At 37.3% G+C, this 13,881-nt stretch overlaps 1 protein-coding gene across 5 annotated transcripts in view; it reads left to right on the top strand.

Annotated features, from left to right (window-relative positions):
* The window catches only part of ST7 (suppression of tumorigenicity 7), a 267,667-nt gene that overhangs the window by 170,050 nt on the left and 83,736 nt on the right, over positions 1–13,881 (top strand). For 3 of the 5 annotated variants that reach the window (XM_049642971.1, XM_049642970.1, XM_049642972.1), the window contains 4 exons: positions 1,695–1,770; positions 3,935–4,003; positions 5,903–6,057; positions 8,457–8,554. In XM_049642971.1, the coding sequence (XP_049498928.1) occupies positions 1,695–1,770; positions 3,935–4,003; positions 5,903–6,057; positions 8,457–8,554 (398 nt within the window). The remainder of the gene's footprint in view (positions 1–1,694; positions 1,771–3,934; positions 4,004–5,902; positions 6,058–8,456; positions 8,555–13,881) is intronic. The other 2 variants (XM_049642974.1, XM_049642973.1) reach the window with 1 other exon arrangement.

Genomic DNA, 13,881 nt, shown 5'->3' on the forward strand with positions numbered 1-13,881 from the left:
TGGGAGGGCTTTTGATTTAAGTACTAAGGTTATTGCTTTTAGAATATCTGCTCTACAGCCCCCCCCCCTCCAGTGAATAAATTATTAAATTGGAGATTGGCTGGCAGAACCCAGAATTCTGGTACTTAATTAAAGGATTTATCATGATGAAGTATCAATGTAGAAATGAGTCTTCTTGTTATGATTTAAAATACTATTTAAAACTGAGAACAAACTGAGGGTTGATGGGGGGTGGGAGGGAGGGGAGGGTGGGTGATGGGTATTGAGGAGGGCACCTTTTGGGATGAGCACTGGGTGTTGTATGGAAACCAATTTGACAATAAATTTCATATATTGAAAAAAAAATAAAATAAAATACTATTTAAAAAATATATAGTAACATTGGATTTACATATTTCTTTTTTTATTTTTTAAATATTAAATATAATTTATTGTCAGATTGGTTTCCATACAATGCCCAGTGCTCATCCCTAAATGTTCTCTTCAATGCCCATAAATCTTATATGAAGCTAATTAAATCCTTGATTGAGGTAGAATGAAGGGTCATGTCTCTTCGATGATATTGTAGTTAGAAATTGAGATTTAGTGAATCCAAATGATAAATGAATATATTGTAGTGATTTGTATGCCTATTTATAGGTTCACTAGCAGTGAATGAGGGCATGGCCTTAGCTTTTGGAATCCATATTTGTTTATCAACCTGGAAAGGGCTTTGTTTGGTATGCATTTCACTTGGTTTGAGATCTAAATAATCCTACTGACATTTTTTATATTGCCAAACTTAAATAGGTGAAAAAAAAATCTTTAAAAAGAGGAATATGTACATGCACCTGAAAAGCTAACTTCAAAGATACATATTGATAAAACAAGTATGGAGATTGTTGCTCTTTTTAAAAAGGTACTGTTTATCATGGTAGAATATCATAGTCCAATAAATATACCAGGCATTGAGCTTTGCACAGTATTTACACAAACTGCTCTGGTATCTAGAAACCGTGTTTGCAGCAAACTTTGGGAACAGATACACATATTAAGCAAAAGACCAAACCACTTTTTTTTCTGATCCAACTCATAATTCTTCATATGGTTTTACAAAGTCCTAATACCCAGAGCCTATAGTGTTTGGGAAAATGAACAATAGAAATTATGTTGTGCCTAAGTAGAAGGAAGAGATTAGTAACAATCTCATATCAAAATGTGTAAAATATGTTTCTTAATGACAAATAACATTAATGAGCAAAAGAAATATTAAATCTCTTTTAGAATGTCTTTTCCTTTCTTGATTAAGGAACCCTAACCAGTGTGGTGAGCATAGCATAACGTGTAGACTTGACAAATCATTGTTATCCACTTGAAACTACTGTAACATTGCGTGTCAACTAATACTTCAGTAAAAAAAAAAGAAATCTTAATCAAGATTAAACCTCTAAGATTATAGACCATGGGTTAATCTATAAGATTTAGACCTGTAGTATTAAGAGCACAAGAAAGGTTTGCTATCATCGAAGGAAGGACAATGGAATAGCACATTAGAGTGTATTTGTGTGATTTTGGAGATTTGGGCTCACCTCCTTAGTAAGTGAAATATTCTCTTGTATTCAAGCTGAAAGCTATTAATTTAACTATTGTCCTGTGGTGAGTCTTCTAATTATGTGTATTGATGGACATGCTTTTTTCCTCTTTTTGTAAAACAGTAATGCAGAAAGCCTGGAGAGAGAGAAACCCCCAAGCTAGGATTTCTGCAGCTCATGAAGCCTTAGAGATAAATGAGTAAGTGGGGGACAAATCTTGCTTTTAAAAAGGAAATCTCATCCTTGGCTGAATGTATTCAGTTTTCATTAATGGTATACTTATATTAAATTATGCATTTGAACTTGAGGATTGTTTTAGGGGTTATTAATTTGTAAAAAACATTTTTTTGCAAAGGACATCCATGTGATGGTGGTCTTAGTCATTTTAGAGAGCAATTCAGTGGCTTTGCTATGACCCTAACTTAACTAGCTTCCAAGGGCTATTTAGCCCTTCAAGGACTATCTGTGGGATATTGCAAGGACATAAAATAAAAACAGTTCTTTACATAACTATAACATGGGGAAATTTTTTCAGATGTAGAATGCTCATCTGTGCCATCACATTTTTTAGGTAGATCTTCTGCTTGTGGGGAAAAGATAATAAAAACATAAGGTGAAAAAATTACACTTTTGAAGTATTTCAAGATCAAGACAAAGATAAGAGGAAATGCTGTCATTAGTGTTGTTAAACATTCTGTGGGTTACCAAGGAAGGCTGGGAAATATTCTGGAGATCTTAGAAAATGAGAAAGATTCTTAAAATTGAAGTCATAAAATCTCAGGGTTGGCAGAGACCTTAAAGGTCATTTAGCTCAACCACCCATCTGGTGCTTGAATCACCTCGACATTCTCCCTGCCAAGTGGTCATTGTTAAACTATTTTATGATTTTTTTTTGAAGAAGGTTACAGATTCTTCTTTGGAGGTCTTAGAAAAAAGATTCACTTGAGAATTGGAAATCCTGCCATTGTAACCTGTTGATCTGTTTGGTTTCTGATTCTGCCATACAACATATTTATTTTCCAGTTTCTTGTCATCTACAAATTTGATATGCCTGCCTTCTGTGTGTCATCCATGTTTCTGATAGAAATGTCAGGCTCAGGGGTGGAACCTTGTGACATGGCATATAGAAACTGTCCTTCAGGTTCATGTCTTCATGAGTCATCATCCTTTGGTATCAGTCAACCAATTAACTAGGCCACCCAGTTAACACTGTGATTCAGCTCACGTTTCTGCATTTTGATCTTAAAAGTACCAGTTGTAGCTATGAATCTTTAATGTATAGTAAATCCTTTAAAGTAAATTAAGATAGCACAACCTGATTTAGTTGTTCTTAGTGGATTTAAGTGTTCACCACTTTCTTTTAAAAATGCTTGGAGACCATCCCTTTAATAATCCATTAGAATATCTTTCCAAATCACTGTTCTGTAGTTTGGGAAGTCTGCCTTCTTCCCCTTTTGAACATTTTTACTACATTTGTCATCTCATCTTCTAGCACCTGTCCATTCTTTGTGATTCCTTACCTATTCACAGAGAGCACTTCCATGGCCTGACTACAGGGTCTGTTGGCTTCCTGGGATTTACCCATCCCAGTACAGTAATTCACTTAGAATTGATCAGTTATTTGCTATCTTACATCTTTTTTACCCCCATGAGAGTTTAATTTCTTCTCCCCTTCTCAGCATGACAATCATGCTCCTTGATGGAGAAGCCAGGAACAAAATAGAAGTCAGAGAGTTTTGCATTCTCTTTATTATCTGCTGCTACTAACTATAAACTTTTCTTGTTTTGATGTGGTTGTTGTGTTGTTTGTCTTTTTTGCTTATTTATTTTTGCGATGGTTTTAGAGAAATGGGGGTGGTAATAGGGTTTTAAACATAATTTTAAAACAGGGAATAGATGGTTGTCTTAAGCATTTTGTTTTGTCTTTATTTTGCTTTGCAAGCTTCAGGTAATTTTTGGAGTTTTAGCTCTCCTGACATTATTCTTATAATTTCATTCCACTCTCTTGTAGTCCTTCATTACATGCCCTCTTTCCATCTTTTTTTACATGTCCTTTAAACATCTGACCTTGTGAGAGATCTCTGTGCAGCCATATTGATTACTTAATTATCACCTCTCTTTTCTTCCTGAGAGCTTCATTTGTGACTACGGTTACAGGTGGACATTTGGAAGCTGCCCAACCCTCTTAAACCATTTTTTTCCTTCGGAGTCTCATGCCATTGAATCATATCTCTTTTCTTTGAAGTTTTTGAAGTCCACCTTACCCTCTTTGATTACCCCTGAACTCCAAAATGACATAGTAACTCTCTCTGAATGTTCCTATCAATTTTCATTTCACCAACTATTTTTTTCTTCTTGGTCAGAATTAGGTCCAGAGTTGAAGTTCCCCTAATTGCTTCCTCTACCATCTGGGAGATAAAATTGTTACCAAAGTAAGTCAAGAACCTGTCGGGTGCCCTACTTCTAACCAAACGAGACTTCTTCTAGCAGATATCTGGATGGTTGACACCCCCATCACCATACTTTCTTGCTTCTGTATGTGTATTGTGTTGTGACAAGGATGCATCATCGATATCTTCCATTGAGCTGAGCAGTCGTTCTGTACTCCCCAACCATTAGCACTTCTATTGCTCTTTCTCCTTCACTCACAAGCTCTTAGCATGTTTCTACCCCAGACTCATGACTTTCCACATAGATACATGTTTTCTTGGCTAGTAGTGCTACTCTGCCTCTCCTAAGAATACTATTTGAAATGTATATAAAGCAAGCAACTTGCCCCAACCTATCTTGAATTCCCAGCCCACCAACTATAACCTTAGAGCTAACTCCTCTGATACTATATCTGCCACTCAGTATTATAATCTCAGTTTTCACTTCATTACCCTTGACCCATATTTATATGTCAGCATCTGAAGCCTTAAGTGTTGCTTCCTGATGCCTATCCCCGTTATTTTCTGTAGTGAATCACTGGGCAGTTTCAGGATCATTATTGTTCTTTCCAAGTTATGTATCGGCTGCCCTCCATAGTAATTGGTTTTTACAGCATTTTTCTGGGCATTTTTCTCCCTCGTACACCACATTCTGCCTAAAGCCCCATTGATTAGTCCTGCATGAAATTAAAGGGATTGGCTAAAGAATTTATAAGACCCCTCCTCAAGGCTAAGATTAACCAGTAACCCCAAACCTCCCATTAGCTGTAAGTTCAGCCTCCTTTTCCTAGCTGGCTGTTGCAGTTTATGAATGGTAAAAGCAACATTTGGTTTCATTTTCTGTTTATTTTCTCTCCTGTGGTCTGATGGAGGTTCTGATAAGTAGGGAAATGACCACAAGAGGGGCAGTGGAGAAGAAGGAAAACAAAGGGATCGGTGCAGATCGGGACCTGTACGGTCTGCTCTGGCGTCACCATTTCCTAATTACATTCCCTTTCTTTGGCAGTTGGGTTGTTCTTACATGATTGGGAAGGTTTAAATTTCCAAGAGTTCCCGTGTTTGTTAGTTAACTGCTTATCCTTTCTGGCTTCCTAGCTTAGAGGTTGTTGAAAGGATTAAATGAGACGATATATGTTAAGTGCCTGGTACAGTGCTTAATGTATACTAAGCAACAGGTGGTAGCTATTATTGCTAAAGGCGTGGGATTTAACTCTTGTTCACTACTGAGGCTGACTCAGATTTTGAGCTCTTCAGAAACAACACTACCTGTAGGTTCTTCCAGTGTTCTCTGGCAGAAAATCAGTGCTAACTGTAATGAGATGTTGAAGCGCTGTTGTCTTAATCAGTAATTTATCTGATTTAATGAATTTCTCATTCTGAAGAAACCCTTATATTAAAGAGAATCGGTGTTTAGTAAATAGCAGTAAACTTATATATAGGATCTCTAACTTTGAGAGCTGGAAGGAGATATTTCACAATAGCTAGTATCATTGCCACTGTCAGTTGACATTGATTATGTACCACATGCTGGCTACTGTACTGAGCACTTTACATGCATCACCTTACTTAACCTTCACAACAACAGTGTGAACAAATAGATTCCATGTTGTTCTCCATCAGGGAGGCAGAGTAATAACTTGCCCAAAGTGACATACTAATAAGGGGCAGAGTCCATACGTGAGCCCCAGCTCCTAACACTACACATCCTACCTTTCAAGCTAAAATACAGACATTTCTTTTGTGCCATTATTTTGTGTCAACAACTACAGACCAGGGGTGCATGAACCAGTTGGCCACTCTGCATGTTTTTGGCATAACTCCTTGCCCTTCTGCATGTACTCCTACAGCTATTCCAGTGTCTTTGGATTTGTAATTGATGGTGGCTATTATCTGAATGGACAGGTGTGCAACTGCTTATATTCTCTTGGCTGAAGAGGAAGCAACAACCATTGCTGAAGCAGAAAAGCTGTTTAAGCAGGCCCTGAAGGCTGGAGATGGCTGTTACCGGCGTTCTCAGCAGCTACAGCATCACGGATCCCAGTATGAAGCCCAACATAGTAAGGTTTTCTCCAGGTTGACATGATGGGAGATCAGAACTGTAACACGATTAATCGGAACAAACTTTCAGGCCAGTTCAAAACAGGATTCTCATAGATGAGAATAAATATTAATTTTTGCCTTCTTTAAAAAAATTTTTTTTAATGTTAATTTACTTTTGAGACGGAGCATGAGCAGGAGAGGGGCAGAGAGAGAGGGAGACACTGAATCCGAAGCAGGCTCCTGGCTCTAAGCTGTCAGCACAGAGCCTGATGCGGGGCTCAGAACCCACAAATTGTGAGATCATGACCTGAGCTGAAGTTGGACGCTTAACTGACTGAGCCACCCAGGTGCCCCTTTGCCTTTCTTCTTAATAATTTTTTTCCTTTCCATAAGAGCACAGTACATAATTATAGCTTTATTGCTGTTCACTTAATGTTCAGATTCTCTTTCCTGCTCTTAAGATCCTTAACTCCAGAAATAAATGGTAATAACCTTTAATGATAACTTTCTCCCAAGAATTCTTATGTATTTCTCTGTTTATTAGTTGTTTCTCTGCCCCATAACTTAAGTTCTAGTTGGGAAACAGGACTTAAATTCATGTTAATGTAATCAAAGGTTTTCTCTTAGGAGTCTTCTACAGCATGGGTGGAAATAGGACAACTAAGAGTATCACCGTTATTGGTGATTATCTCAGTATTTAGCCCTTTGGTATTGGCTTCCAGAGAGAAAAAGCCATGGGTTCATAATTATTTCTCTTTCTTATATTAAAAATAGTGGCTGCTTTTGTTTAAGATAACTCTTTAAAATGAGACCGTTTACTTTAGTACACTAAACAGAGGGTCAGTGATATTTTGGGGGGATGGTATAAAAAAACAAGACAACAAAATTGTTTCTGGAATTCCTTGAGCCACTTGACTTGTCAGTTTGTTGGTTGTTTAAGTAGAAATGTAGCAATCCTTTCATTGTCCATTCAGACTTCAGGTTGTTTCATTAAGGTGGAATTTCTCCCTCCTGCATCTTGGGGAGTAGGATTGCATTGCCTTCATATTTGAGATTGTAGAATTAAATTTTAGTGCTAAACTTGTATTTGACACAGACACTGAGTGCATTAGTCTTTATAACTAAGTTACAGCGAGATCTTTGATTTTTGTGTGTATACATGAATATGTCCACACAACACAATAATACACGGGTTTTTTTTTCATATTCAGTAAGTATATTTATTTATAAGCAATAGGTATATATGTTAATCAAGTTTCTAATCACATCTGTATCTTGCTTTTTAAAAAATTTATAAGAATGAATTTTGAAGGCATGTGTATAGTAATGTCTATTTTCTGAACTAAATGAGAATTAACACATAACATTACATAAACTATAATATAACTTAAGAAATTTTCTTTATTCCTTTTTTTCTGTAAATTAAATCCTTTCAACCTGTTGCCTACATCTATCCAAAAAATATAATCACATCTTTAAAATAATTTGTAGGCACTTGGCAAATTTTCAGCACACATCTTGTTCTCATTGTTTTAAAACTTGAAATGTTAGGACTTTGGTCTTAACATCTTTTAATAGCTGCATATTATACATGTACTTAATCTATAACAGGTGTGTCATATTTTTCTAAAACATGGTAATTTTATTGAGGATTAAATGAATGCATGTTCTCACTGGTTCAGAAACATATCCAAAAAGACATATAATTAAAAGATTAAGATGAGAAGTTGTTAATGTACTTTTTAGTGCCATTTTAGTGACTATTATTGTAACTAGTTAGCTTGTCAATGCTTTCTCTAACACTAGGGTAGTTTTTCATTTTGTTACATACTCTATTGTCATATCTGGAATGTGTTATATTGCCATCTAAAATAGACTGCTTTGGGGACCTGGAGATGATTATGATGTCACTAGTATTAGGGAAGGAATAATATAAAACAGAAGTTCAAGATGAGGCTTCTCCAGACTTAATGTCAAGCAGGAAAAAAAAAAAAGTTGATCAAGATGCAACCTGAGATTCACCTCTTTGCATGTTCAGCAAAAGCATGCAAACTGAAGAATATGGAATTCTTGCTTGTAAACCACATTCAATATGGGTATGCTCATTTCCCCAGCACTTTGTGGCAGATGATTTTATTTATCAAATATTCAACATCCTAACTCAAAAGTATGGATTAGGTAATCAGTCACATGATTTGACCTTTGGAAGTCTAAGTGCTTTGACTACACTGTATGCATTTTACTATTAGCAAACTCGTCAGTGCTCCTGGCAGTAAGAAAAAGCCAAAGGAGCACTCTGTTCTCTCTGAGGTTTTCCTTTAAGGGTATGGCAAAGGAGCCTCTGTATTTTTTTCTTGCTGCTCAGCTGAAAGCTTTTGTATTTTTAAATTTTGGTGTTTCATATTTCCTTTTTCAGGACGAGATACCAACGTCTTGGTCTACATCAAAAGAAGGCTAGCAATGTGTGCCAGAAGACTCGGGAGGACCAGGGAAGCAGTGAAAATGATGAGAGATGTGAGTTTAAATTTGTGTTCGGGAACAGTAGCAATGTACCTGACTTAAAGAAGGAGGAGCCACCTGAATGGCCAGAGGAGCCACCTGCATGGCTGCAGAGAGCAGCAGTGATGGCGCGGTGGTCCCATGGTTGCTGGAGCCAGCCAGTCTGGGAGTTGGCTCTGGCTCCCAGTGTATTAGGTGAATGATCTTGGGCCAGTGAGTCTACTGCTGTGTGCCTGTTTCCTCATCTGTGAAATGGGGATAGATAACAAGAACTTTAACAATACTAATAAAAAAAAATTACTACTAGGGATTATTGTGAAGATTAAGTGAGATAAAACATGCAAAGCTTTCAGTAGAGTGACTGTCATCTTAAGGAAATTTCAGTAGGTGAGCTTATTATTAAACCTGTGGAGCTGTAGCCAGAAACCAAGAATGAGATCAGTTAGTTTAGCTAACTGACTTTTTTTGTGTGTGTAGACAGTCAGGAAGATTTGAAAAACTATGGGTCTAATTAATTGCTACCCTCGAATTTAATAATATTATGATCTAATCTGATTGTAGTCATTTCAAGCATTCTCCTAGATTCTTGCATCAGGATATTTTATCACTAGTAGTCAACATAACAAAAGAGGAAGTAGGTGAGAGTTTTAAAACAAGAGAGAACCAAGAGAGACTATTAATATGTAACTTTAAATCAAAACAGTAGTTTTAAGGGAAATCAGTAGAGGAACTTTTACTTCCATATTTTTTTTTAATTAAGAAATACTTTTTCATAAAGAAGCTGACACCAATGTGAATTGTATTTATAAACCATTTTTTTTTAAAAACAATTTCAGAAAACCTTTGCCAACACTTCATGCATGTACTGTTTTCCTGAATCAAGAGACATAGGTAACTGCCCATTATAAAAATGAAAGAACCAAGGGGCAAGATTAAAGTGACATCTTGCCTGGTTCTCAGCTTTCGGGTTTGGGAACAGGATTGTGTAAACCTCTAGTGAGCCACTTCTCAGTTTATCTTTGGAAGGGCAGTTATTCATACAAATTCCCAGTTACTCTGTTATTCAGGGCCTGCACTCCATCCAGGCCCACCCCTAATTATTTCTGCAAGTTACAGCCTAATGTAAAGGTGAGATCCGTGTTTGGGTCCGGCTACTCAATTAAACAGTGGTATAGCTCCCAGATCTGAGGAGAGGACAAGAGGAGGGGGATTCCAAGATAATTCTATTTGACTCAAGGTGATAGATGCTCTGTGGGCAAAGCCACTGTAAAGGGGATGTCCCAGGATTAAATTCTTTTGGTTGAGGGGAGAATTTAAAGAATGTTTGTCATACAGTGTAAGTGCTAATTTTTACAAAAGGAAAGTTCTGTAGAGACATGAACTTGCTCTCTAAGCTTTTTAACTTGCAGAAATTCCATCTTTTGATACAGTGAAGAAACTCTGCCAGTCCCTTTGTCTCTGAAAGAGCTGAGAATTTTATGAAGGATGGGATATTTATCTTAAACTGGCCCAGCCACATTCAGCCTTTAACAAGGTGTTTTAAATTTATTGCCTTTTCTTAACCTTAGGTGGGCCAGAACAGGCATGTATGGAGGAGCAGATTTGGGTGATTTTCTTTATTATGTGCTTAGCAACTTCATAGGAAAAACAAACGGGGGGTAATTTCAATTCCATTTTTTTCTGTCAGTTTCATTCTGATTATCATCAGTTTTAGTATATGCGTATACAGTTTCGTATGATTGAAACCAATACATTCATGCTATGGTTTGACTTTTGCTTAACTTTATTTCATATTTACAATTCCATTTATTGACTTAGTCCAAATGTAGATCTTGGGGGAAAATCTGGAATGCAGTGGAATGAATGCTGGGCAGAGAGTAAGAAAACCTAGATGTGAATGTCAGCTTTGCTCTTCACTAGCTCTGTGACCCAGGGCAACTTTCTTTATGGGCTTTTCATTTGTCTTCTGTAAATTGTGGTTAGTGATTCTTACCTAAAAGGGTAATTGATGGAGCACTGGGGAGAATGAAATAAGATAATATAAAAACACCTGGCATATGGTAGACACGGTCACATTTTTTCCCCCATTTTTTCTCTATTATGCAAGTATGATATAATTTGCTTGACCATTCCCCGATGGACATTTTGAGACATTTCTGATGTTTTTTTTTTTTTTCTTAAATGAATCAGTTAGTAAGTCAAGCAATCTTTCCTATTACATATGTACACACACACACACACACACACACACACACACACACGCAGATATATATGTGTGTGTATCTGAATGTATACATGTGTTTCTTGGGTTACTTTCCTTAAAGAATTCTGTTTTATTATTGGAATACCAATACGGTTACCTTTTGACTGTGTATATAGAGCCTCTAGTAGATATGGGCCCTACTCTTGTAACAGTCCTGTGAGGGACACTGTCAGACATTGTGGAGATGTGTTTTGAAGAGAAATATTCATAGTGCTCTTTCCTTCACAAACTCCTGGCACCCAAATGGAGGATGGAGGTTGAGGACCCCTGTGTTTGTTAAAGCTGCAGCTGGCCTCAGCCTTGTGGGAACAGTTGATGGTCAGACCTGACTCCTCTCAGGTCAGGGTCATATATAAATGGGAACCTCACTGAAGGGTTTACTCCTTTAACAACATGCACATAAACCATCTTGCTGCAAAAGTTCCTCTGATAAAACAGCACACTGGATTCTAGGCAGCCTGCTGATAAAACACTGAGGCAGGAGGATCTAATTTCTTACGAATACACAGCATTCCTACCCCATATATGTTGGTTGAAACTTTCTTAGAGCAGATTTTAAAATGGAAATAGAAATGGTAGAGTCAGAATGCTTTCCATGTAGAAAGTAGACACTTCAAAACAATTCTCTGGAAACCCCTTAAAGGAAGGAAAAACTGTTAATTGATGAGATAGCCTAAAAAAAGAATGGGAATTCCGGGAAGGACAACTGTGGATGATTATGGATCTAGTAAAATACTGATACTATAAGTGAAATATCGATGAGGTATGAACACCTAAGCTCCTTAATGTGAAGATTCTTGGCTTCTCATTTAAAAAGCAACACATCAATTATTTTGAATTCCTAGGATATAGTCTCAAAAAACTCACTTTAATTAGCTTCCTTTTATAGTCAAGAATATGGAAACATCTTATTGAAGGAATGCTTTGCAGTGGGTAGAACTAAGAAGGCATGCTGACTTTTGAATTTTACTATATGGTATTATTTATCCAAAATGAAAAGGGTTACATTTTCTGCTTTCTTAAATTTAAAGAAAAGCCTTTTTGCTTGTTCTCATTTTAAAATTGCTTCTCTAACATCTGATATAGTCCACAGTTTTTTCTTTTTAACTTTTACCATTTAGTTAACCTCAAGGATTTTTTCTTTTTCCCTAGCTTTTCCTGGCCCTATTTGAGTAGATTTGGAATAGAAGTCATAAGGCTAACTGTTTGGTTTGGCCCTGTAGCCATACCCTGTCAGAACTGTTGTAGATAAACTGGTATGGATGGGATTCCTTGCCCATATGAAAGAACCCAAGAGCTCCTCTTGCCCCAGGTCATTTGGTCTAGACTCGAGTCTCTCAGTCTCAGTACAGTTGACATTTTGGGCCATGTAAGTCTTTGTAGTGGGTGGCCTATGCTTTGTAGGATACTTAATAGCATCCCTGCCCTCTACCCACAGATACCAGTAGCAACCTGTCCCTTTGTTGCTCCCCAGTGTGACAACCAAAAATGTTTCTAGATATCTCCTGGGGGACAAAATCATTCCTCACTAAGAACCATTGGCCTGAAGAATCCTAAAGAGAGTAGATCTGTTTTGGGGTAGACATTGAATATTTATTCGGTCTTGTTAGTAGTCTGAGCTTCCACTACTGTGAGCACAGTGCTCTGTGGCATCCCCAGAGTTGATCAGTTCCTTGGACCAAGCTGATTTGGGAGGTTGTTTGTCTTATATGGGATTCCCTGAAGAGATACCCTGGGACATGAAAACTAAATGAACTTGAAGGTTTTGGTGGGGTCTTGGTTGGAGTGATGAGAAAGAGAGGAGAATGTGAAGTCCTGATGTGGGGCAGTGGTCTTCCTTGGTCCTTGTGCATGCTTCCAGATCACTGTCTGCCTCTTTGCCCTAAAACCTACAGCTCCTTTGAAAGTTGACCATATGCTCGCAGACTTTATCACCTGTTTCCCCTCTTTTTTGTAGTTTTCTGCAGACCTTCACATCATTCTCCTTCATTCTAGTTTCACTCTTTCTCTCTGAACACTACCTCTTTCAATATCCCGGTCTTTCTCTTGACACAGGTCATCACAACTTCCTTGAAACATTTTATTTACTTGATTTTAGGAGACCATGCTTTCTTAGTTCTAAAATGTCACAGTCTGTAAGAAAGTATCACAAGCTAAGTGGCTTAAACAACAGAAATGTATTCTGTTACAGTTGTGGAGACCAGAAATCTGAAATCCAGGTGTGGGTAGGGCCATACTCCCTCTGAAGGCTCTAGGAAAGAGTTCTTTCTTGCTGGCCATCACTCCAATCTCTGCCTCTGCCTTCACGTAACATTCTTTCTCCCTGTGTATGTCTTTGCAGTCAAATTTCCATCTTTTTGTAAAGGACACCAATCATGTTGGATTTAGAACTGGATTTATGACCTCATCTTAACTTGATTACATCCACAAAGACCCGATTTCCAAAACATTCACAGGAGTCAGGGGTTAGAACTTCAGAATTTCTTTTTGGAGGACATTGTTCAATCCACAATACCCAGTCATCCGTAAAAGCAAAATATGGGTACAGTACTCTGTGTATACTTTTATTCTCCCTAAAAATGGGGTACATACTGGGAAATGTGGATATCAAAGAAAAAAATCTACCCACCTAAAATTTGAGCTTTAAACAAAGCTGTGGCTTGTTTATTTCCTGGGGAAGTGGTAACATTTGTTTTTAAATTAATGTAGATTAAAATGAGTTCTATTTAGAAAATTATTGTAGTTGTTCATCCCTTTTAGGTCATTAGAGGTATCCCACGGTGTGAGCAATTGACCTTTGAGAATTAATTTAACAGCATTAATAGTAAGAGGATGCCCTTTAGATGATTTGTGAAGAGTAGCTCTTCTTTGAAAGCATGCTTTAGAAAATACACACCTCTGGGACTAATCAAAGCCTTTGGAGCATTAAGGACTGTTGATTTGCATTTTTGCCCACTTATGCTCATGAAGAAAAATCTTCATTAAGTCAATGATCTGTAAAAGAGATCTAGTATGCTGTTCCCAAGCTGTTTTAAAATTTCATTTTAGGGAATGTTCTGCAACAGAAAATCTGTTTTTA

Source organism: Panthera uncia, chromosome A2 (genome assembly GCF_023721935.1).
Source record: "Panthera uncia isolate 11264 chromosome A2, Puncia_PCG_1.0, whole genome shotgun sequence".
Taxonomy (NCBI): Eukaryota; Metazoa; Chordata; class Mammalia; order Carnivora; family Felidae; genus Panthera; species Panthera uncia.